The sequence below is a fragment of the Narcine bancroftii genome, chromosome 1, assembly GCF_036971445.1.
Source record: "Narcine bancroftii isolate sNarBan1 chromosome 1, sNarBan1.hap1, whole genome shotgun sequence".
Lineage (NCBI taxonomy): Eukaryota > Metazoa > Chordata > Chondrichthyes > Torpediniformes > Narcinidae > Narcine > Narcine bancroftii.
The window spans coordinates 2,233,826-2,259,975 of NC_091469.1; the positions used below are offsets into that span (position 1 = coordinate 2,233,826).

General features: G+C 42.8%; 1 protein-coding gene across 1 annotated transcript; it reads right to left on the reverse strand.

Annotated features, from left to right (window-relative positions):
• Window positions 1–156: 156 nt before the first annotated feature.
• LOC138754254 (proline-rich transmembrane protein 1) lies at window positions 157–20,717 on the reverse strand. The gene is made up of 4 exons (XM_069918197.1): window positions 20,396–20,717; window positions 9,163–9,593; window positions 4,339–4,476; window positions 157–3,745 (listed from the first exon to the last, which is right to left on the reverse strand). Exons 1-4 carry the CDS (start codon window positions 20,715–20,717, stop codon window positions 3,596–3,598), a joined length of 1,041 nt encoding a protein of 346 aa, XP_069774298.1. The 3' UTR covers window positions 157–3,595.
• Between the last annotated feature and the right edge of the window lie 5,433 nt (window positions 20,718–26,150).

The following is a 26,150-nucleotide window of genomic DNA, read 5'->3' on the forward strand; positions in this document are numbered from 1 at the left end:
ATTTTTCTCTATAAATGTTTTATTTTCTTGGCATTCTCCTGATTGGTAGGATATCTACCACGTATAATTTTTGAAATAATTTACAATTGAATGTAATGCAATAATATGGTGGTTAAAAATTTATAAATATTCAAAAAAAACAAGACAGTAAAAGGGTTTAAATAAATGTTTTATCTTTTATTCCAATACTTTTAAATCTTCCTCACAATGTAGTAGGTGTTGATAAATACATAAAAACTAATTAAATTTCACACCTGTGTACACACACATCCCACACTTCATTCCAGTGAACTCAAGTTATTTCATAGCCTGCAGTCACTAAGTAACTGTGCCAATTAGCCACTTTCAGGACTTTTATCGTCTTGTTTTTTTTTCAGTATTTAGTTTCGAATAGACATATTTTGCTAAGTCTAACTGAATCCAGAGCTAATTCTAAATTCAAGGAAAAAATTTGCTGCTTTATTATAAATAGGAAGTCTGTGCATATCTGTTTGGGATCAAAACAGATCAAATACTGAGTGTTTTTACTATGAATCATTTGGAAGAAAACGTGGTTCCTATAGTGTTACTAAACAGTGAACCTCAAATCTCAAATATTTAATAACTGGTTTCAAAATTTGTGCTGTACTTCATTATGTACGACCAGGAATCATCGCATTACCCCCAACTCTGGAGCCACACCACTTCCAGCCCGCTCCTGTGATCCTTCCATGTTGTGTTTTTCTTTCTCTGAACAAGTGTCCTGGGGGTATGTTTGAGAGTTGCATAGCAGTTCCATGGTTGCAAGCATTTTATAATTCTGCTCACTATCTCTGTTTCTGTTCCCTGGCTTGCGGAGAACTTCAAACTCTTTCTCTTTTAATCTATAATTCTAATTTCATTGATGCGAAGACTCAAGCATCAACTCAGTTAAAAGTAAAATGGAACATATTCAAAAGAGCAACTCCTACCTCTGCTGAGGTTCTTTTGTGTGTCATCTGCCTGAACAGCTACATCTCCCTCACCTCTCCACCTGATGCCAACAGTTGCCAAGTGTGAGTGGAATCTTGAAACCACCAATTACCCAAAAGCAATAAAATCTCCAAATTGCCCCTGAATCCCAGATCTTGGGGTTCTCAACATTAACCCACCTACAGACATCCCCAACTGTGAAACCAAAGCACTGCATTAAAGTGCTGACATTTATATCAGCCACACACGGAAAACCTTCACTAGGCTTCCCTTGTTTAAATTATGAAATGAAAAATGCTTAAGGAGACCACAAGGCATGTTTTTGAACCTGCCTAGGTTTTTCTCACTCAGTTACTTGAAGCCATGTCCTGGAGATTAATCCACAGTTCCTGGAAATTCCTGACAATCTGGAGAATGAGCACAAGGGCATCCCCGAGGAAACTCCATCAACCAATGCCCCAGGTGAGTGCCATGCTATTCCTTTTTAATTCAAGATCATCACATTTTTACAATTTTTTTTAAAAAGCCTATTAATTGGTGTCACCTTCTAAGGGTATAATTCTCAGCTATGATCTTTTTCACATCAGAATTTGCACAAGTCCAAGGCAGTTTTAACAATTTCAATAATTCCACCTTTCTGATTTTTACTCCAAGTTTTCCTTCCTGATCTGTTAGATAGATTTCCTTTGGCTTTTACTCTGAGTAAGAGTTGAAATAATTACTTATTAAAGAAGGGGGTGTTCCTGGAGGCCTTCTTATTCAACCTATGCCTCCAGTTGTTCTCTGTTCCTTAATCTCAATGCACTCTCCCAGTTTATTGTAGCTAAAAAAAATTGAAAAATAATAATCCTGCGATTATGATGACAGAAAATTCATTTTAAATTCCTAGATGTGACAGACCCATTCTGGATGTATAGATTGGAAAATGGAGACCTAGCCCACTAAATCTCTTATTCACATCAAATTTCATTCACCCCGTCATGGCTCTTGCATAACTCAGTCAACTCACTGAAGTGCTACATAAATATTTGATGATCTACTACCATTGTCTTTCTTTAGGAACAGAAGAAATAGCAGAGTTGATCATTTGACCCCTTGTGTCTGCTTCAACATGTAATGAGATTGTGGCCTCGGCACCACCTTCCTGCACTAACCATAATCCCTTTTTTGAACAATGCCTCAAGGTTCAGAGGATTAGATTTAGGTCAAAATCAAGAGAAACTGCTTTTCTATGGAATTCTCTGCCCAAGGAAGCAGTACGGGCTGCCTCATGACACCATCCAACATTTGTTTCATGTTACACAGAAATCAAACAAGTGAAGTTCCCTAAACAACTTGAGCATCAAATACTAAAGGCAGCTCTTTAGAGACCTGCTTTGGTGCCAATTAAATCTCTCCATTCTACCAGATCCATCTGAGGAGCCTGTTTACTTCTCAAATTCCTTTTATTTTTGATTGATCCCACTGCCTTCCTTAATTGATATCGCAGTCACCCTGACCCATCCATCTGCCCGATCAATTTTTATCATCTACTCAGCACCTCCTGCCCTTCCCTCTGCAAGTCATCCTCTCTCTTCCTTAATGTCTTCGCAATCTTCACTGCAAGGTGGGGGATTTAAGGAGTGGAGACAGATTCCATCTCACTCAGTCAATGGGAGATTGTAGACAAACCAAGAACCTCCTGCAGGTCATGTTTTGGGCAACTCTGTTCCTTAATCTCATACATGAACACTGGAGCAGTGAAGTGGAACAGAAGGCTGGGCAGTGCCAGCATTTCTGATCCATACACAATCACTCTAGAATTGTCTCAACCAAGCACCATGTTGTTGGACTGGAGTCCTGTTGGATCAATCCTAACTTTGTGATTGTTCAATTTCCTCTGTTTCTGGCTCTCACTGTAGTTCACCTTGTGTCCCTTTATAGTGTGTGTTCTGGCACCACACTAGCAATCAACCGGAGGAGAACTCTGCCTGAATCCTATTTGGTTCTCATCTGTCCGTTCTCAGACACACACATACTCTGACAGTGGATTTTCCTGCTCACATTAGAAGATGTAGTCAGTCAATCTCATGGGTTGTAAGGTGGGTGTGGTCTGGTGATGAGCTCCTGGGGCAGCATCAGGAACTGAAATTTCCTTGACAGTGGGCTCAGAAGAGAACAGATTAAGTGATAGAATATGATTTATTCCATTACCTAAAGTCTTCATTCCCTTTTTATCTCTTCCACAGCACCGGTGATCAAACCTCCCATCTCCATCACCTGGAGGAACAGAAGCAGTGGTAGATTGGGAACGCAACTTCCCCATGTTCTCCTCCAAATGACCCAGGTTCCCAGCTGGGTCATGGAACAGCTATTTCTGCAATATCACTGACTCAAATTTCTAGAACTCTCTAAAAATACTGTCAGCATACAGACTGCAGCAGCTCAAAAAGACAGCCTAGCCTGGGGTGAACAGTATTCCCAACCTTGCCATGGGTGCCCTTGTTCCAGCAACAAAAGTAAAAGAGAAATGTTTGAAAGGAAATCATGCAAACTCTGGGCCAGTGTTATTTAAATGAGGTTTTCATTAAGCCCCAGGGCTTTAGTGATCGGACCCAATGTCAGCTCTGGAAGGGGGGGTCAACATGTTGATTGCCATTCCACATTAAGCAAAGTAAAGTGCCACCACCACATATAGCACCCACCCAATAGAAACAAAGACTCCAAAGAGCAAGCTGAACAGCACCAACATCCGCGCCTTCCTCGAGGTACTCTCTGCATAAACATGGTCACCTCTGTGAATCGCCATCCGTGTCTGGAAGGGAAAATACAGTAAGGGATTAGCAAACAGAGGGTTCTACCTCATGTTAACTGAGCTGCTGCACACAACAAGTTAGAAAGGTTTGAGGTAACACGGTCAGGAACTTTCAAGAGGTGATGCATTAATTTATCAAGCTCCAATCCATTCCAGAGCCCTATCCAGTTCAAATGTCTTCATTCATTTCTAGTCCTGTTCAGAACTCTGCCTGCAGTTCAGGGGTTTTGATGTAACTGTGGTCTAATCTAGTGATCTGGGTACAGATCACTGTTCAGTGAATTTGGGGTTCTCCTTGGAACAGAAGAGTGCACGGTGAACAATTTTTTAAAAATAGGGGAAAAAAATAGAGACTCTTCCCATTGGTGGAACGTAGTACAAAGGTGATTGGCCAAAGAAGCAAAAGTGAACAAAGAGAAAAAACACATTTTAATTGGCCTCTTTCTGGGCTGTCACAGCCCAGAACACTTTGACATTGGTTCAGGTGAGCATTTGGAAAACATTTGAAAGATCCGATGGTCCAGAGTCATTAGCTAAAAATCCCCATAATTTGCAAAAGGTAGGTGTTGTGAATGAACAATGAGTATTCCTACCTCGTGTGAGAAGATGATGGCCAGAATCCCTGACAGCAGGCAGCAGAAGACAGTGACCAGAACAGACTCCACCATATAATCCTTGGGAGGCCTTCTCTGTTCCTGCACTGATTGGAATCCAGGCAATGGATAATTATACTGCAAGGAGTGGAGGAAAATAGCTAAGAACAGACATACAATTGAAGTTGAAAAGCACAAAAATTAATTGCAGTGGAATCTTAAGCATCAGCACGAACCCCAACTTTACAATTAAGCCTACAGACAAGCGAGGCGCACTGGCCTCTATACTGTGGAGACCAGACGTCAGCTCTCAGACTCAAACCCTGCCAACCATCATCAGGATATCATTTCCTAGACCATCATGGACTTCCTCACTTCAGGCCATCTCCCCACCACTGCCTCCAATCTGATAGTTTCCCAACCCTCCACCACCTGCATCTATCTCCTCCCAAAGATTCACAAGCGGAACTGCACTGGGTTGGTGTAATGAGAGATTTCTCCTAAATATTCCTTGTGTTCTGATGTCTGAAATTAGGGTTGAAGTATAGATTACAACCTCCTCCAGGTGAACTATACTGCCAAGCATTGTTTGAATGTTGCCACTGTACTGGATCATTTTACTGGGTCTGGTACGGAATGAAAGGGAGAAGGTTCAATTAATTATACCAATGATGTAATTTAAGCCTCCTGTCTTTACCTGACTGAACTCACAGCAGGACAGTGTGTATGTACACACATACACACACTAAGTTTCTGTAAAATAATTCTACAGAACATCTATTTAAGAGATGTGAGTATGAACTGGCATTTGAAAAGCAACAGTTAACATTTTAGGTCAGTTTCATATCCTCACAGATACATTAGAGTTGTCAACATTGTATTCAAAACACAGATCTGATCAAAGGTTGTCAAGCTGAAACATTAACTCAGTTTCTCTCCAAAGGTGATTCCTGCTCTGCTGTTTGTACCATTATTTGTTTTTAATTCATATTTCCAGAATCTGCAATATTTTGTTGAGTTTTTTTTTAATTGTAGAATTTTTTTTAATGAAGCAGCTAAATTATACACAGCATGGCTTCAGTAATTTGATAACTCGTGATCATCAGATTCTGGGAGGATTGATTAAAATAATATTAACAGAGGAGAAAGAGAAAGTTACACACACCCACCCACCCAGTTATGGTTTGCACTATATTGTTTGAAAACCCAGTGGGAATAGATTCAAAGACATGCCAAAAGGGAATTTGCATCAATAAAGTTATATAGAAGAGAAAGAGGTCCTTTGGCCCACCATGTTCAGGCCAAGCTTTTTGTCCATCCACACTCATCCCATTTGCCTACATTAGATCTGCATCCCTCTACATTCTGCCTATTTAAATGCCTTTCTAAATGTTACAAACCTAGCCATTCAATCCGATTCCATCACTTCCCAACATCAACCACTTGCCTCTTTTGCCTTATATCTACATCCTTTTCTTCATATATCCCTGATATAGGAAAAACAATTCTGACTACCTCCCTTATGCATCTTATAATCTTGTATACCTCTATCAGGTACCTCAGCCTCCTCCTGTAATCCAGGAAAAAAGCCCGGCCTATCCTAACTCCCCTAACTAAAGTCCTGGCGAATCTCTTCTACACTCTCTTCAGTGCAATCACATCCTTCCTAATCTGTCAATTATAAATGCAAACAATGCATCATGTGGAGACTTTGGAGATGGTACAGAATTGGATCACTAGAATATTGTCTTGACTGCACTGTATTAATTATAGGGAGAGGCTGAACAGACATGAATTGTTTGCTCTAGATCAGGGGTGGCCAAACTTGCCTAACATAATAGCCATATGCAATAAACTTCAGATGTCTGAGAACCGCAATCACTAACCAAGCCCATTAAAACTACCATTATGAGCACCAACTCGTACGATTCCTGTCTCACATGTTACAGGTTATATTATAGTTATGGATAAATATGCCTTTAAAAGAGATAGATTGTGGGGATTTAGCGTAGGTCACTTCACAAAAGAGATTTCATTTAAAACGCAAGAGCTTCGCTGAAGCCAGATATTTAGGCTCCGATTGGCTTTGCAGAGACTATGGAACAGCTTTGGAAAAAACTTCAAGGAGGTGCAAATTGGAACAGAGTCTGGGCTCAAGTACTGATAAGATCTTTCAGAGATTGGGTTTGGAGCCTTGGGAGAGGTATTTAGATTTTACATGGAGGGAGGGAGAGAGAGATTGAGACTCTGTCGTGACCTGGAAGAAGAGGTTATCATTTTGAAACTCCATGATGGGGCAAGTTTCTTTGTCAACACACTGAAATGATTGATTAGAGGAAATCAGTTTATGTGTGTCCAACGAGCAACAAATTTCTCTTCGAAACAAACAAGAACCTTCCTGAGCAGTATCCATTTAACTTTAAACACCAGAGCCTGGTGAAGATTCATAAATGTTAAATTCTGTGCACAGTATAAGAATTGCCTGATACTTGGAGAAGTGAGAAGTAAATGATTGGATTGTGAAACAAAGAACTTTCCTCAACATTTACACATTAGAATTAGAAGGGGTTAAGTTAAGTCGCACATGTCAAACTCTGGCCCGCGGGCCAAATTTGGCCCGCGATATAATTATATTTGGCCCGCAAGATCATTTCAAAAATGTATTAGAGGTGGCCCACTGGCTGCCGCGTCAGTATAGCGTATGCACAGTAATACAACAAGTCCCAGAATGCATTGGCGTCAGCCCACTAATCGCCCCCACCTCCTCTGTTTACGTTGCAGGGTCTCACCGTGGACTCTGGTTTTGGGGCCTGGCCGGTGTCAGGGGAAGCCAAGGCCGCTTCCCAGCGCCCGGAACCGGAGGCCTCGGGCCTGACCTCGCCAGGACCGTTGCCCACTCCCCCTCCCTGCCGCAGGCCGACCCGCGACTCACGGTGACGGGGCCGCTGATCCGCCGAGATGCCGCCCTGCAGCGAGAGCCGATGCCCCCGCACTGTCGATGTCCAACCCGATCGCCCGCAAACCCCGCCCTCCCGCACACAGGCCTGAATAAGGATTATGAACTTTAATCTCAGGATAAAACGATCTTCCAATAGTTTCATGTCACAGTGATAAATATATTCCTGGTTAAAAATGGTCCTGCACCTGGATACAAGCTCATTAGGCATAAAACTTGAAAAGTGTGTCAATCAAAGGATATCTGTACCAATGGAAAAAGGGCATGGCAAATAACTCTGCTAGAGTTCATGCCCACAATCAGTCACCCATTTGATTGTTTCAGGAATCATGTTATTCTCCCACATTCTCAATTTTACTATTCGACAGCACACTAGCAACATTTGACAAATCCTCGAAAGAGAAATATTATTTATTGAATATTTTATTTCTCATTTGTTAATGCTTCTGGAAAGAGTTTATCCAAAACTATTATTATACATTTATTTTAATAAGAAAAAGTTTAACATTACATATGTTGAAAGAAGAGAAAACATGCAGACGTTGTTGAAAATTTTCAATAAATATTTAGTTCGGCCCTCGACTTAGTCCAAGTTTTTAATTTTGGCCCTCCGTGAATTTGAGTTTGACACCCCTGAGTTAAGTTAAAGTTTGATCCTGTTTTTATGTTTAAAGAAAATTAAAAGCAACTTTTGTTTAAGTAACTATTTGTCTTGGTGAATTTCTTCTGCTGCTGGGTTTTAGGGGAGTCCTCTGGGCTTGTAACACAGCCAACACATTTCCACAAGCTGCACAATGGCTCGTGAGCCGTGGTTTGGCCACCCCTGCTATAGACCATCGGAGGCTGAGTGGCAACCTGATTGAATTATACAAAATTATGAGAGTCATAGATAGGGTAGAGAGTCAGAGTCTCTCCCACCCCCACCCCCCAGAGTGAGCATGTCAAATACTGGAGGGTTTTAGATGAGAGGAGAAAGTTTTAAAGGAGATTTGTGAGGCAGGTTTTTGCTTACGTGCTCAGTGATAGATTCTTTGAATGCCAGGGGAAGTGATAGAAGCAGATAGGAGCAATTAAGGAGCATTGAGCCCGACATATGAACAGGCAAAGGATGGACGGATGCAGTCAATGTGCACGTAGATGGTCTAGTTTAATGTGACTAAACAGGGCCTGTTCCTGTGCCATATTTTTCTGTTTCGATCTAAATCCCCGGAATACCTTGCCTACAATGACCCAAGATGGAAAAAGAGCATTTGGGATGCCACTGTGTACCTCTGATTCTTTTGTTAGGGGCTCACCAGCTCCTAAACAGCTCAATCACCTCACATGAGACAGAATCTGCAGAGTCTTATCAACCTCCTCGAAATCTAGAGATCTGGAGAGAAAGCAAGTCAACCTCAAACCCAAGTGATGCCATAGGAAAAGGAAGGAGAACATCAAACAAGTTTTGTGTACATCAATATCCCATGTTCAAGGGGACAATGAGCATAGTTTTTAAATGGTTGATGAAGGGATAAAAGCTGACTAATACAGAACTGCCTCGGTCATCCTCCAAGTATTAACCATTCAAATTGACAGAAACTAGACACAATCACATACAAGGCAACAGCAATTAAAGGGCAGGCATGAGTTGTGATTTCTGCCTTGACAAATGCTCTTCACGAATGGATCACAGCATATTATTAATGCTAATTAAATGAACATAAATAATAAGTTTCTGAAAATTGGATTTTTCTCCCTTTTAAATTATCTTGAACTTTGACCTTTAGTTCATGTATGTTCCCCATATTTAATTGTTTGTCAAATAACCAGATAATTTTAAGTCAAAAGCTTAATCCTCATGGGCAAAATTATAAAGAGTTACTACTTACAATTGAGAAAGGATAGGACCCAGGAAGGGCTTGCTGGGTCTGATAAAAGACTTGATCCTGTGCTCCTGGCTGGTACACCACAGGTAATTGTCCTGTGAAAGGGGTCCCATAGGAAGAACAGAACAGATGGACTCTCTTCGGATCTGGTGGTGAATATGGAGGAGGCTGTCCCACATAGGCTCTATTTATACATCCCATTCCATTTGTGCATTGCTCCACCTCACTTGTATCTTTTGGTCGAGAAGAAGAGTCAACAACGTGATGATCTCCACACCTCTCTGCAGTGCTATTTGCCTGGCCCTCGGAGAAAGGAGGCTCCCCAATGAGTTCAATGGAAGAGCTGGCCAAAGTGTCAGATACATGTTCCTCTTGGTTGCCATTGCCTCTCACTCCCATCTGTCTCTGAGCTCCATTTCCTCCCCCTGCTGAACCTGAAGAAAAACAAAGTATGAGAGTCAGTAAATGAACTGGTGTTTATATAGTGTCTTCCAGTATGTTCCAAAGCATTTTACCACAAAAAACCTACTTTCAAAATGTGTAGTCCCCATTTGAAAATTAGGCCCACTTTTGAATATGTAGGAATATGCATGTCTATCTCTTTGAATTGTTTTTGAGGTGGTGTCTCGGAAGGTTGATGAGGGTAGAGAAGTCGATGTTGTCTATATGGATTTCAGTAAGGCCTTCGATAAGGTTCCACGTGGAAAGTTGGTAAGGTTCAGGCGCTAGATATTAATGTTGAGAGAGTCAGATGGGTTCAACAGTAGCTAGAAGGTAGAAGTCAGAGAGTCATGGTGGATAACTATCTTTCAGGATGGAAGCCAGTTACGAGCGGTGTGCCTCGGGGATCGGAGTTGGGTCCCCTGTTGTTTGTCATTTATATTAATGATTTGGATAATGCAGTGGTAAATTGGGTGAGTAAATATGCAGACGATACAAAAATAGGGGGAGTTGTGAATAGTGAAGATGGTTTTCAAGAACTGTAGAAGGATTTGCACTGCTTAGAAGAGTGGACTGAAAGGTGGCACATGGAGTTTAATGTTCTTCTTCTACTTTCTTTGGCTTGGCTTCGCGGACGAAGATTTACGGAGGGGTAATGTCCACGTCAGCTGCAGGCTCGTTTGTGGCTGACAAGTCCGATGCGGGACAGGCAGACACGGTTGCAGCGGTTGCAAGGGAAAATTGGTTGGTTGGGGTTGGGAGTTGGGTTTTTCTTCCTTTGGTGGGCTCTCCGGTCTTCTTCAAAGGAGGTTGCTGCCCGCCGAACAGTGAGGCGCCAAGATGCATGGTTTGAGGCGATATCAGCCCACTGGCAGTGGTCAATGTGGCAGGCACCAAGAGATTTCTTTAGGCAGTCCTTGTACCTCTTTTTTGGTGGACCTCTGTCTCGGTGGCCAGTGGAGAGCTCGCCATATAACACGATCTTGGGAAGGCGATGGTCCTCCATTCTGGAGACGTGACCTACCCAGCGCAGTTTGATCTTCAGCAGCGTGGATTCGATGCTGTCGGCCTCTGCCATCTCGAGTACTTTGATGTTGGAGATGAAGTCACTCCAATGAATGTTGAGGATGGAGCGGAGACAACGCTGGTGGAAGCGTTCTAGGAGCCATAGGTGATGCCGGTAGAGGACCCATGATTCGGAGCCGAACAGGAGTGTGGATATGACAACGGCTCTGTATACACTAATCTTTGTGAGATTTTTCAGTTGGTTGTTTTTCCAGACTCTTTTGTGTAGTCTTCCAAAGGCGCTATTTGCCTTGGCGAGTCTGTTGTCTATCTCGTTGTCGATCCTTGCATCCGATGAAATGGAGTTTAATGTAGATAAGTGTGAAGAATAATCAAAACAGGACATATGCAGTGAAGGGGAGGGCATTTAGGAATGTAATATGAACAGAGAGATCTTGGAATAATGCTTCATCATTCTTTGAAAGTGGATTCTCATATAAATCAGGTGGTAAAGAGGGCCTTTGGTGTGCTGGCCTTTATAAATCAAAGCACAGAATATAGGAGCTGAGAGGTGATGTTGAGACTGTTCAAGCCATTGGCAAGGCCAAATTTGGAATACTGTGTGCAGTTCTGATCCCCAAATTATAGGAAGGTTATCAATAAGGTAGAGAGGGTGCAGAGAAGATTTACTAAAATGTTGCCTGGATTTCAGAATCTAGATTACAAAGAAAGATTGAGTAGACTGGGTTTTTATTCATTGAAGCATAGAGGTTGAGGGGGGATTTGATAGTGGTATTTAAAATTATGAGCGGGATAGAGAGAGAGAGTAGATGTGAATAGGCTCTTCACCTTGAGGTTAGGGGAGATTAGAACAAGGGGTCATAAGTTAAAGATTAGGGGGAAAAAAGTTTAGAAGTAACATGAGAGGAAGTTTCTTCACTCAGAGAGTGGTGGCTGAGTGGAATGGCCTTCCGGAAGAGGTGGTTGCAGCAGGATCAATTTTGTCATTTAAGAGAAGGTTGGAGAAGTGCATGGATGTGAGGGGATTGGAGGGTTATGGACAGGGAGCAGGTAAGTAGGATTAGAGGAGATCACTTAAATCGGTGCGGACTGGAGGGGCCGAGATGGCCTGTTTCCGTACTGTAATTGTTATGTGGTTATATGGGTATTTCCAATACTGATTAAAGATTCAGGTGGCACAGTTGGTGTAGTGTTTAGGCAATGCCTTTTTGCCGTCAGCAATTGGGAATGGGATTCTAATCCCATGCTGTAAGTAATTTATACGTACTCTCAATGTCTCCGTGTGTTTTCCTCAGAGGCTCCAGTTTCCTCCCACTGTTCGAAATGTACTGGGGGGTGTAGGTTAATTAGATGGTATGGACTCGTGGGCCAAAATGGCCTATTACCATGCAGTATGTCTAAATTTAGAATTTAAATTTAAATAAAATTCATATGATGATTCAAAGTTAATTAGGATTTGAAGATGTGCTCAAACACAAGTATCTGCTATAACTTGTATATTATTGACTTGGATCATCAAAACCATCTCAAATCTCTGATTTATTCCAGCCAAGTGGTGGTAGTATAAAGTATTTTGAAAATGTGCTCTCTGAATATAGAAGACCATAAAATATCAAAGCAGAAGCAGACCATTCGGCCCATTGAGTCTGCTCCACCATTCCATCATGAGCTGATCCATTCTCCCACTCAGCCTCATTCCCTGTCTTCTCCCCATAACCTTTGATACCCTGACTGTTCAGATACCTGTCAACCTCTGCCTTAACTACACCCAACGACTTGGCCTCCACTGCCACCGAATGTAGTTATTGTGTAAATTTATCGTCCATCCTTGACTGAGGAATCAATAAAGATTCAACTATTTTGGTGGGTCTGGAGTCAGCTAGAGGCTGGGATGGTAAGTACGGCAGATTGGGCTTTTGAACCATGTTAAAACTTATCCCATAGGCATTTTTTTAAATCCAAAAAATGGAATTTTGTCCATATAAAGATGTAACATTAGATAAGAAAGCATATTAGTTTTACAGACCTGGTTATAACAGAGCTTCTAGTTGAGCCAAACAATGATTGAACTTGTTTGTTCCTCAAAGATCATATGAAGAGAGAATGATTCACTTGCATTGGACTTGTTGCTACACAGGCTGAGCTTAAATATTGAAAAAAAAAATGAAAAACACTATTTCCTGCTAAAAGTTTCAGGCCTGGTCTTTTCCATGCTACAGTAAAACCCCTGGTATCAGGCACCTATTGTGACTGGTAGATGCCAGATAAATAATTATCTGGTTGCTTGAGATTGCATGTTGTATGATTAGTGAACTAATGACAAGCGCACCAATTTTAAACTTTTGTATATTTTACCTATTTATTTTCTGCGATTTTTTTTTTTTGCCAGTTGCTTGAGGGTCCTTGAATTGTGGGTTTTACTGTATTTTCAATGTGGAGAGAAGGTACTCCAGCAGTGGGGGAGCATGCAATGGAATAACACTGAATGGATTGGACAGGATTTTGCGTCACTTTAGATTTCTGTTTAACTGGAAAGTGGGGAAGATCTGAGGAACAAGGTCCTGATCCACAAACATTCCCTCCATCTTTCCACCATTGAACAAAGGGAACCCCGTCTTCCAGTAGAAACCAAGGGTGTAAATATACAATAACTGAGACCACTGTGGCCTTGAAGGCATCATCCTGCTGCATACCACTCATCCAGGAAAATGAACAGTCTTTACTTGATCTCATTCTCTTGTGATTGAATGAAATAAAATTGTTCAACTTCTGTAAACCACCTCAGTGGAGGCAGCTTGAAATGACTAACATATCAACAAGAAATACAAGGGGGAAAGGAAAAGTGTAGTAACCATATCTGAAATACATGGATATGTAGATTGACTAGCTCCCATTTACCTCGAAATATGATTATAAAAATCTGTCCCAGCAGGGACATGAATGGGGTTTAAGGAAATGGAACATGGCACAGGGGATGTGTGTGTTTTCTTTTTAGCCCTTTTTTAAACTTTGTTTTATTTTAGTTTTCCTTTCTTGTGTTATTTGGTTGATTAGGTTTTTTTTTAAGGTTTCTGTGGGGGCTCTGAACCCCACTTGTATTTATTTGTATAATGTATAATCGGTATGGTTATGTGTTAGGGGGTAGGGGGTGGGGGGGGGGAACGATAAAACACAGAATCTGCACGTTCCATGAATGTTGTAAAAGATTGTATTGATTGTTGGAATTACTTTGATTCTGTAAAAAAAAATCAAAATATTCAAAAATATAAAAGCCTGCTGTAAAGATTTCTCATTCTTTTCCACAATTCCCTCTACAGCTGGGTCCATTGGGGATGACCTTAACTTGTAGTTAATTTAGAATGGCTCAGATTCGAATCTGCAGGGTCGGAAGAGCCCAGTCAGTTCATCCAGTTTACAGGGTTGTGTACGTTCCACACAAGCCTTCTTCCACCTGACTTCATCTTCCAACTTCTTTTTCTCTCCTCCTCGTGTTAATAAAACTCCTCCTGTCCTGTTTGCTGCAAGTATTCACTGTGGGAACCCTCTCATCACTCGAACCAGACTCTGTAAAGAAGTGTATCTTAAACAGATGATTGTACTGCCCTGTTTCATGTGTGATGTTTAATTGATGGATTAACTGTTTAATTTCTTATAACTGTGTTTGTTTAGTTATCAACCCTTCATTTATTTATATATATATATATATATATATATATATATATATACACACACACATCTAATGAATGGAAAAAGCAGTAATGCATGCAATGAAAATAAATCAGGCAGCATTTAGACATAACACATTCAAAAGATAATGATATAATCTTAACAATGTTCACTGTGATCAAAAGACAACAAAATCATACACATAAAAGTCATATCTTAAGATCGCTATGTGTTTTTAAATTATGCACCAAAAAATAACAATGTCCTGCCTTTACATTTGGCTGATTAATCCATCCCTAATCCTCGCATTCCCTCCAACTCCTTCTTAAAACCAATTTTTTTGAGCAAGATTTTAATGCTAGCCTTTCTTTTATGTGGTTCAGCTCAGGATTTTGTTTGAAATGCTTTTGAACGTTTTACCTCAGTGTTTCAATAGATGGGATGTGAAACAGAAAGTTGTGAGGACCTTGAGTTGCCAGAATTGATGCAGAATGCTGTTGCCCTTGGCTGGCATATCCTGCATCAGGAGTTACAGTCTTGAGATAAGGGGTCACCCATTCAGAGCAGAGAAGGGATGAAATTTCTTCACCCAGTGGGTAATCTGGTGAATTCTTCACCCAAGAGGGAGAAGTCACATCCGGACTTGCAAACATATTAATGTCTTATTCAACACTGGGTCAGAATCCTGAAACTTCATATCGAGCAGTATCGGGCAACAAGGATCCAAGGTGACCAAAACCACCTTCTCAAATGACGGCATATCAACCACCTGCCTTGCAGAAACACAAACGTCACAAGAAAAATTCTGCTACACTTTACCAAGGAGTAGAAGAGTTGGACACAAAGAGTTTACCATGAAAGATGTGAAACACAAAAATCTGTAGGCTCTGTCATTATAATAAAAACGCACAAAAATACTGGAGAAACTCAGCCAGTCTCACTCAGTCCACAGAAGGTAAAGATATATTACTAATATTTCAAGGTAAGATAGGAGTCTCGCTGTCTGCACTTACTTCCTGAGTTTAGACAAAGGCAATTAAGGAATGTATTTTCTGCTTTGAAACTACATCCTCCTTTATAAAAATACCAAGAGAGTGAATCCACAATGCCCTGATGTTCTTCCTTCACTCCAGACAATCTAATCTGGGATAATAATTAACTTACTTGCTCAACAATCCATCTGTTCAAGAATGTTTGAGTTCAACATGCAGAATCACTGAAGCACATTCAGCTCTGCCAGTCTGCGTAGATGTTAACCCATCACAAGGAAACAGCTTCACTTCCTCCCTTGTTCCTTAGTCTCTTGTCCATTGGAATCTCAAACATGGAGAAACCCTGTCTCAGCCACTCACCCTGGAAGAGAATTCAGTCTCACAACTCTGTCTGATAACAATTATCCTTCTCTTTACTAAATTTTATATCAACAGTTTTAGCCAGTCTGCCTTGTTCCATCGTTTGATAAATAAAATAAATTTTAGTGAATCCTCTAAACTCCATCTCATCTCCTAATCTCACATCCAAGGAGAAAAGGCCTCCACTCTGGTTGTTCACACTTCCCTACGTGATTTTCTCCAGGGGAATACAGCTCTGCATCTCCATGTTCCATCGTGTGGTGCTTAGCTGGGAGTCAGTTTTCCAGGTAATTGCCAAATATTTCCAGGCCACTGCACAGTCTGAGACTCACATCCATAATATCCCACAACAGGAACAACACTGGGTCCTATGGATTCTTCACTCCTGTAATTTTCTCCAGAATGCCCCCTAGTTCTACCCAATAGGGTCTCAATTTGGTGCATTGTCAGGTTGAGTGTACAAAGGTTCCTGTCTCCATACCACATCTAAAGTACAATTCTGATATCTCTGACTTTACCTCATGCAATTTTTTGTGGTGTGAGGTATAGCTGATGCAGGAAATTAAATTGCATCAGCCTATATCTAGCATTCATGACTGCTGTCATACTTCCCCGACACAAGTCGGACAAGCACCACTCCTCGATTATTGTTCCTATATCTGACTCCCATCTCTGCCTTGATTTAAGGAGGCCCAGTTTTGGGCCCTCATTTTAGAACAGGAGATACATAGCAGAAATGAATCAATGATCCCCTTTCGAATTAGAACCTCCATGTCACGACACATTGGCAGGGCCAAAGATGGGCCTAAATTTCCCCTCAAAAAAAAACTTAATTGAAGATAGCAAAAGAAGGTCCTATTTGACAGATCAATTTTATTTTTTAATTACGTAAATAGCATGAACTGCCCCCTCTCATAACAGTCCTAGATACCCTGATCCCTTTCAGGCACCAGGTGTCCGGGATCTTGTTACTCATGGTCATAGGTATTAATTTATTCTCGGTTAGGGGTGTTTTGGGGAACAACCCCACTTTTAACCCATTAATCTGGTTTACCTTTTGCTGTGTTTGAACTATATGTTTTAATACGGGGATGTCCGTTTTTCCCCTTTATTAATTTAGTATCCGATTTATATACAATCTCTCCTGCTATCTTCCTTCCTACCTTGTGTAGACCAATTTGTGCCCAAGAGATATACCCGCCCCCCTCCCCCCCACCAAGAGTGAGGTGATAAACCTCAATTGGGCCACCCAATAATATCTTTTTTAAGTCTGGGAGCTTCATTCCTCCCAGACTATAATCCCCAGTCAATTTCTCAATGGAGACTCCAGCCACTTTACCCCTCCAAAGAAATTGCCTAACACATACAGTGAGTGTCTTAAAGAAACTTTGGGGCAAAGGCATGAAAAAGATATTAGAGCCTTGGCATCACATTCATTTTAATACAGTTAACCCTGTCTATCAATGTTATGGGCAGATTTATCCATCTCTGTAGGTCCTCTTTGATCTTTCCAAGCAGAGGGAGATGATTCAATTTTTTATAAATTTTGTAGGTTATTGTCTACCCTTATCCCCAGATACTTAATCCCATTTTATAGGCACTTGAACTTACTCTCCTTTTGAAACGCTTCATAATCCCCTTTTGTAAGTGGTATCAACTCACTCTTATTGTAATTGATTTTGTATCCCACGATTTACCATAATCTTCCAGTATAGTCTATAGCCTGCCCAATGATCCAACTGGTTCTGTCAAATATATTAACACATCATCTGCAAATAAGTTGATTTTATGTTCTTAATGGCCCATTCTAAATCCTTTAATACTGGCATCCCAGCAAATGGCTTCTGCCAGCAGTTTAATAGCTAATATGAATAGAGCTGGGGACAGTGGACAACCCCGTCTACTAGATCTGCTCACTGGGAAGGCTGGAGATATTTGACTGTCAGTAACAAATATGGCTCCGCTTTATGGTATAATGGGTTGACCCAATTTATGAATGACTGTCCCAACCCAACTTTTTCCAGCACTTTAACCAAGAAATCCCATTCCAATCTATCAAAGGCTTTTTTCTGCAACTAGGGCCACGGCTATGCTTGGATCTACCCTTGACTGCACCAGATGTATTATATTAAGTAGTCTATTTACATTGTCTGCCAATTGCCTTTCCTGTACGAACTCCATCTGATCTAGGTTTGTTAACTTTGGTAAATATCGAGTCAATCTGTTTACCAAAGCTTTGGCTATTATGTTATAGTCTGTATTCAGAAGTGAGATTGATCCATAAGAAGATGATGGCTTCAATGGATCTTTATCCTTTTGGGGGATCACCCTAATTTTTGCCATGGAGAAGGTCTCTGGGAGAGTATGGGTCTTAACTGCCTGTTCCACCACATCCATGAACATTAACGTCAAAAGGTCCCTGAACTCTTTGTAAAATCCAGGAGGGAAACCATGCTCAACTGGAGATTTATTAGTTTGTAGTGAGCTCAGTGCTTTTATTATTTTTTCCTCGGAGAAGGGAATGTCCAATCCTTCCTGTTCCTCAGGCTCTAAATTTGATAATTCCAAATTAGATTCCAAATTCCTCCATTTTCTTAAAGTCACCCATTGACTCAGATTTATACAATTGCATGTAAAACTGCCTAAATGCTTCCTTCAGTTTGTATGAATCCTGTCTGTCCCTTTATGAATCGCATTAATTGTCCTTGCGGCTTCCTCTGCCTTCAACTGCCAAGACAGTACCTTATGGGCTCTCTTCCCCTGCTTGTAGGACATTTGCTTAGATCTTAATATCGCTTTTTCCATCTTATATATTTGTTTGTGTTGTACTTGAGCTTTTATTCGTTAACATTCTATATTTTTCCTCAGAGCCTGATTTTTGGTCATCCTTTTCCAATTGAGTTATCTCTTGTTCCAACTCATTAACCTCTCTCATATATTCTTTCTTAATGCCTTTGGTATATCCAATTATCTGACCTCTGAAGTAGGCTTTTAAAGATCCCATATTAGAAATTTGACGGTGGAGAGGTACAGTTTCTCTCTCAGTTTATTTCTATTTGCGCTCTAATGTAACTACAAAATTGAGGTTTTCTCAGTAGCAACAGATTAGGGTGCCACCTGTTCGCCACAGCTGGTTGCTTTCACTTTCTTCTCACTTTAACATCTTTCCCCACAACAGTAACCTGGCCTGTGCACACTGGTCACAGCCAAGAGCAACAAATCCAACCGTGTACACTGGACTCTCTGCAAAACAACCACCATTAAAGATCAATTTCCAATATTCACTTGAACAGCAGACTGACAAACTTTCAACTGCACACAAAATAGGCTGTCCTCTGAAAAATGAAACAAAGAACCAGCTCCAGGAAGCTATAGAATCATGTAGAGGAAAGTGTTGAAAAGACATTTGAACAGAGACACGGACAGGAAGGGTTTAGAGCAGAGATTCTCAACCTTTTTCTTTCCACCCACATACCACTTTGTATTCCCTATGCCATAGGTGCTCTGTGATTAGTAAGGGATTACTTAAGGTGGTATGTGCGCTGGATGGGTCACGTCTCCAGAATGGAGGACCATCGCCTTCCCAAGATCGTATTATATGGCGAGCTCTCCACTGGCCACCGTGACAGAGGTGCACCAAAGAAAAGGTACAAGGACTGCCTAAAGAAATCTCTTGGTGCCTGCCACATTGACCACCGCCAGTGGGCTGATAACGCCTCAAACCGTGCATCTTGGCGCCTCACAGTTTGGCGGGCAGCAGCCTCCTTTGAAGAAGACTGCAGAGCCCACCTCACTGACAAAAGGCAAAGGAGGAAAAACCCAACACCCAACCCCAACCAACCAATTTTCCCTTGCAACCGCTGCAATCGTGTCTGCCTGTCCCGCATCGGACTGGTCAGCCTCAAACGAGCCTGCAGCTGACGTGGACTTTTTACCCCCTCCATAAATCTTCGTCCGCGAAGCCAAGCCAAAGAATGTGGGTGGAAAGAAAAAGTTTGAAACCCACTGTTTTAATCGTACCTAAGTGACTCGTTATGTGCATGGTTTCATAACTCCAAAAGAAATGGGCCAAGGACAATTTTTCTCAAGCAAAATATTTCAGTAACGATTGGGTCCAGAGCAGTAGTTCTCAACCTTCCCTTCCCACTCACATTTCACCTTAAGCAATCCTTTACTAATCACAGAGCACTGATGGCATAGGGATTACTTAAAGTGGGATGAGAGTGGAAAGGAAAAGGTTGAGAACCACTGGTTTAGGACCAGAACGCCAACTTGGTCAGCAATAAACAAAATTATGAGGGGTATAGATCGAGTAAAAACAAATAGGCTTTTTCCACTGGGGGTAGGTGATATATTAAAAACAAGAGGACATGGGTTAAAGGTGAAAAGTTTAAAAGGAACATTAGGGGGAACTTCACACAGAGAGTGCATTTCTCCACAAACTTGCATGAGAAAAACAAACTTTCTCCTGGAGACCAGAGATCAGGATGCAGTTCTTTCAAACATTAGGAACGCTCTTGTTGTGCATGGTTGGTGTAAATGAAACACACTGAAGATCCCCATCCCAATCTCACTCTCTGGCACAACAAGAACGGTACTTTCCACCTCAGACATTTCCAGAGACGCGAGATCCCGCTCCAAACCTGACACCGGACGACAGGCAAAACTCACCAACGGCCCACGGCTGCGACCCTCAAGGAAACGGGTCGAGACGGGCAATGTTTGGAAGGGATTCAAGGAAGCAAGTGTACCTGGTAGCATCGCTGTGGCCGCCGCCGCGGGGCTCTTCTCCCCGCTGGTGCAGCTACTGTCCGAGGACGAGATCAATGAGTCACCGAGCCCGTGTTTACGCACTGGTGGCTGCGCAAACAGGAGAAGCCCAGCGCTGCCTCGCCACGGGGAAGCGGGGGGGAGGGGAGGGCAGGGACCGGCCGCCGGGGGAGGGGATGTGTGGGACCGGGCTGGCCTCGCAGCCGCAAAGGGAATCATTTCCTCCCAGCCGGTAACGCACCTTTGAGCCGGTGGTTGACCTTTAAAGCCACTCTCTTTGGCTGGGTTTGGGGCGAACTTCATGCTACTTTTCCTAGACCCAATAAAACACTAAAGACGGGGTTGTGTGTGAATAAGGAAGGGAATTGGGTTCAATGGTTTGTAAACGCATAAGGAAGCAATTTCAGTTTTATTCAGTATCCGAGCATTGCTCTTCAGGCGAGAAACGCACATTCCCATCGGACTTTACCCAGTCCAACTGGCCCCTAAGTCCTTTACAATCAATGAAACGCCAGAAAGTGTAGGGACCCTCGTCATGTTTAATGTCTTACAGCGCAGAAACCGGCCCTTCAGCCCACAATGCCAATACCGACCAAAGTACTAGTCCCAGTCACCCCTGTTTGTGCTCTGGCCTTGAAGTGTTCTTATGAATGCTTCTTAAAGGCCACCTTCCACTCTGGGTGAAAACTCTTCTCTTCTGATCCCCTCCAAACCTCCCAGTCTCAACTTTCCAGATGCTCTTGCGTTTAAGGAAAGAAAAAGTCTTGCTATCTACCCTTACTTATTTCCCTCATAGCTTGATATGCCTCCATCAGGTCTCCTCTCAGAATCCTCCACTCCAGGGCTATTATCGCTCCTTGCAACTGAAATTCACGGATTCACAGATATCTTCATCATCTCATTCCAGCAGCGCATGGTACCCTCTTGTTTCAAAAAAGCGTCATCATACTTGTGTATGAGTGTAGCAACCTGTCTTAATGACTATCGACCAGTAGCATTTATATCAACAGTCTTGAAGTGTTTTGAAAGGCTGGTGTTGAAGCAGATCAGCTTCTCTCTGAGCAGTGAGATGGATACGTTCTAGTTTGCCTATCTTAGCAGATACCATCTCACAAGGCCCTGGAAAACCTGGACAGTAAAGAGACATTCATCAGGATGCTATTTATCGATTACAGTTCAGCACTTAACACCATCATCCCCTCAAAACTGATCAGCAAACTCCAAGACTGGGACTCAATAGTGGAACTGGATGATGGATTTCCTCACCTCCAGATTACAATCTGGTAAGAAAATCCACAATCTCCTTTAGTACTGGAGCACCACAGGCTGCATTCTTAGCCCCCTGCTGTACTCACTTTACTCCTATGTACACCATCTACAAATTTGCTGACCATGGGTTGTATAACAAAAGATGATGAGTCAGTGCACAGGAAGGAGATTGAAACCTTGCACTCAATGTCACCAAAACAAAAGAGCTGTTTGTTGACTTCAAGAAAGCCAGAGATATACAATCCAGTAATCCCTGGGGGATCAGAGATGGAGAGGGTGAGCAAATAAGTTCTTGGGAGTCACTATCTCAGAGGATCTTTCCTGGACCAAACACACTAATGGCATCATGAAGAAAGAACGTCAACGCCTTTACTTCCTCAGGAATTTGCAGAGGTTTCATATGCCACCAGAAAACCTGGCAAATTGCTACAGATGTGTGATGGAAAGTGTGCTGACCAGCTGCATCACTGTCTGGTCAGGGACACCAATACCGCTGAGCATAAACCCCTGCAAAAGGTAGTGGACACAGCCCAGGGCATCGCAGGTTAAACACTCCCCACTATTGAGAACATCTACAGGGAACACTGCTGTCAGAGAGCAGCCGCAATCATCAAGGAACCACAGCACCCAGAAAACGCTTTGTTCTCACTACACACTTTCAGGTGGTCAATTGCCCCACTTGTAAAGCCACATATTTTGGCTCAATATGTGGCTGTTGGGAAGCCACATGAATGTGCAGGAGGTGCCAGCAAGGCGAACTTTGTAACCCTCCTCTGAGAGGGATAATCGCTGCAGCACAGTGGCCTCCCCAGCCTAAAAGCAGCTGCATTCGCAATGACAGTCAGCTGGCGAGCGCCTGACAGCTCCTCTCCCAGCTGCCCCTTCCCCCGCCGCAGGATGTCGGGGCAGGGGTAGCTGGCTGAGCTGTCAGCACGGGGACTGCAGGGCTAGAATGGCCAGCGGGGGAGAATGGAGGCTGGCCGAAACAATGCCGGTACCCAACTCATGCATTGTACTCACTAACCAACTGCCCTAGCCTCCTTCTCTCCCGCCGGCCACCCCAGCCCACTTCTCTCCCGCCGGCCACCCCTGCCCGCTTCTCCCCCGCTGGCCACCCCAGCCCCCTTCTCCCCCGCCAGCCACTCCAGCCCCCTTCTCCCCCGCCAGCCACTCCAGCCCCCTTCTCCCCCGCCGGGGGGGAAGAGCGATCAGTGTGGGGACATTCCACGGGGGATCTCCCCACGCTGATAGCCCGCGCTGGCTGTCTCAACTGACAGCCAGCCATCCTAACTTGACAGCCCAAGGGCCAGGAGCCGGAATGGGCTCAGATACATATCTCGGTGCAGCTGTCCCTTCAGGTGGCCAGCGCTGCGCTTTTAGCACTGCCACCTGAACAGCAAATCAAAGGACCGCTTTCTCTTCTTCAGGCACATTCTTAGTGGAGAATACACCTGAAGAAGCCTACAGCTACCATCAGGAAAGAGGTACAGGTGTCACAAGTCTCACACAACAAGGTTCAAGAACACTTGCTAACCCTACACAATCAGACTCCTCAACAACAAACTTAATCAGGGACTCATTTAAAGACTCTCTTACTTGTGCACTTAATTTTAATTCTCTCTGTATTGCACAGTCTGTTTACATTGTGATGGATTATGTAATATTTTATAAATTGTGGGATTTTTTTAAGTGTAGGTCACAAACACACTCAAACCCTTCACGAAACAGATCTCATTTAAAATGGCATAGCTCTGCTCAAGCCAGACAGTCTAGGCTCCGAGTGCCTTTGCAAAAACTTCAAAGAATGCCTATAGAGACTTCACAAGTAGGTGTTAATTGGACATGCTGTGGAGTAATGGATTATTACTTTGGAAAGCAACGGATGAACGAACTCGGAAGATTAGGTCCGATGCCGCAGTTTGCTGTTCTAAGAGGATCATGTGGTTTTCTGAGGGAAAGAGAATTCAGTTCCACAGTTCAGCAGCAGCAGCTGGGACTGGAACAGGATGAGCTGGCAAACTTGTGGAAAAACCCTATTTTAAAGACAGGTTGTGAGTTCTTAGTTCAGCCTGGTCAAAGCCCTTGTGCTCCATACAAGAGGAGATGACTGAGTGTATAATGTTTCACTTGAAATAAGAGAAACAAAGAGGAACTCTGTGGTGAACTGAAAGAAAGAGGTTATCAAATGGAAAACCCTGATGGGGCAAGTTTCTTCGGCAAGATACTGAAGTGGCTGATCGGAAGGAATCAGTTGTGGGTATCCAACGAGCAACAAATCTCTCGGTAAACCACAAGAACCTTCCTGAGCAGTAACCATTTACCTTTCAAGCACCAAAGCCTGGTGAAGATTCATAAATGTTAAATTCTGTGCAAAGTATAAGAATTGCCTGATACCAGTGAACTTGTTGGAGTGAGATCGGACTGTGAATCAAAGAACTTTTCTGAACATAAACACATTAATGCATGTGCGCTTAGAATTTGAAGGGGGTTAAGTTAGGTTAAGTAAGTTAATAGTAACAAGTTAAAGTTTAATCCTGCTTTTAGGTTTAAAGAAAATTAAAAGTAACTTTTGTTTAAGTAACCATTTGTCTTGGTGAATTTCTACTGCTGCTGGGTTTTGGGGTCCTCTGGGCTAGTAACAACATTCATTATCTGTTTACAGTTCTTTATTTGTTTATATGTATACACTAGGCACAGGTTTCTTTTTGCACTACCAATAAGTGGTAATTCTGCCTCACCCACAGAAAATAAAAGAATCTCAGGGTTGTATGTGATGTCATATATATACAATAAATCTAAAATGCTCCAATCCAGGCAACCCCTGGTTCATCGCCTCTGCACCTGCTTGCTGTTTACTCGTACTTTGCAGGAGGGCTCAGGTCCCAAACATTGGTTGTATATCTTTGCTTTCTAATGGATGCTGCGAGATCTGCTGAGTTCCTCCTGCTCCACTGTTTTTTTTTCTTTAAGTATCTAGAAGGAGGAGGAGTGATTGGTACTAAAAAGGCAGTTTGTGAAGAATATTACCAACTCAAGGGACCAAAGGGCCTGGTGTTCCTCAGACAGTGGTGCTAGGAAGGACAGCTGATGGATAACCATCACTGTGTCCAACACAATGAGCCACAGAGGCCAACAGAGAGAAAGGACAAGTGGTGGATGATACCGGGTCAATAATATATTTGCCTTTAGAAATATTCAAAATTATTGAGGGAGAGAAAGAGACGGGGCAGGGATTAGTTACAATGTACAAAACATTGTTTACATGAAAGTTGGAGTATTGTAAATGCACTTCTGACTGCCACACTACAAGAAGGATTCTGAGGCAGTAGAGAAAATGCAGAAGAGATTTGCCAGGAGGTCATCTGGAATTGAGGCAGCACTATGAGAGATTGGAAAAGCCAGGTTGCAACGAATTGAGATTCACTGGTCGTGTGTTGTGCAGATGGCTGGCTCTACCCCCATCTACCCATATATAACCCTGGTTTCCCCTGAGTCCTTCTAAGGACTACTGCAAGGTCCTACCCTCAGTTATAAGTTCATAAAAGCGCATGTTCTCCTTCCAGTTGTGAAAGCTTTTATTCACGCTACAATTTTATTAGCTTATTCCCTAATGATGGAAGTCCTAATAGACACTCTGTCCCCTGACGTGGCTGAGGAGTTCACGTACTGGCTAGACTGTCTACCTGAATGCGACCAGAGACGTCTTCCACACCAATTAACTCAAGAGGTCTGCACTTGTTTTGAGGGTAGGAACGAAAGAGTATGCAGTCATCAGGGACATATGACATTGCCACTGAGGCTTTGAAGGCTTGGTACCTGAAGTCGCAAAATGAAGACCTAGCAAGGCACCGACTTGCTCTACGTCACCAATGGCCAAGAGAGACCATTGATGACTACCTGCTGTATCTATGGACACTTGCCAAGAAGTGCAGGTACGAAGCGGCCACGGGCCATGTTCATGAGGAAGAACAGATCCGAGACACTCTAGTCACAGCCGTCTGCTCGAGGTACACGAGGCAGCGACTGCTCAAGTCGGGTAAGAAGGACCTGGCTAGCCACGTTGAACTGGCCAAATCGCTGGAACAGGCCAAGCTCGAGAACAACAGCCACAAAGCCAGCGAGCTCACTCACCCAGGTGACCCCTTCCAAGGACTGGCTGCTCCTAACGGCTCCACTTCCTGTGCTAGGGAACGCTTTTTCTGCGGCAAGAGCCAGCATCCCCAATCTCATTGCCTGGCTAAAGGCGCAGTTTCCTCCAGCTGTGGCAAGAAAGGACATTGGGTGAGGGTTTGCCACATAAGGGAAGTCCGCAGCCTGCACCGATCCCAGATCCAATTTCAGCCTCAAGCCATCGGCCAGAATTCACCTGAACCCACTTGCTGCGCCACACCCAGAGGAGGGTTGCTGCAAGAAAACGGCACGAAAAGGCTCGACGTCCATCTTGCCGTGACTCAAATTCAAACTTGG

Bases quoted from the DNA above. Each gene is read 5' to 3' on its own strand.
- LOC138754254 (XM_069918197.1), bottom strand. From the start codon at position 20,717: ATGAAGTTCGCCCCAAACCCAGCCAAAGAGAGTGGCTTTAAAGGTCAA. The intron at 4,477-9,162 runs GTAAGTAGTAAC...CACTCCTTGCAG, and splicing joins GGTCCTATCCTTTCTCAATT to TATAATTATCCATTGCCTGG. The intron at 3,746-4,338 runs GTAGGAATACTC...TTTCCCTTCCAG, and splicing joins CCATCATCTTCTCACACGAG to ACACGGATGGCGATTCACAG.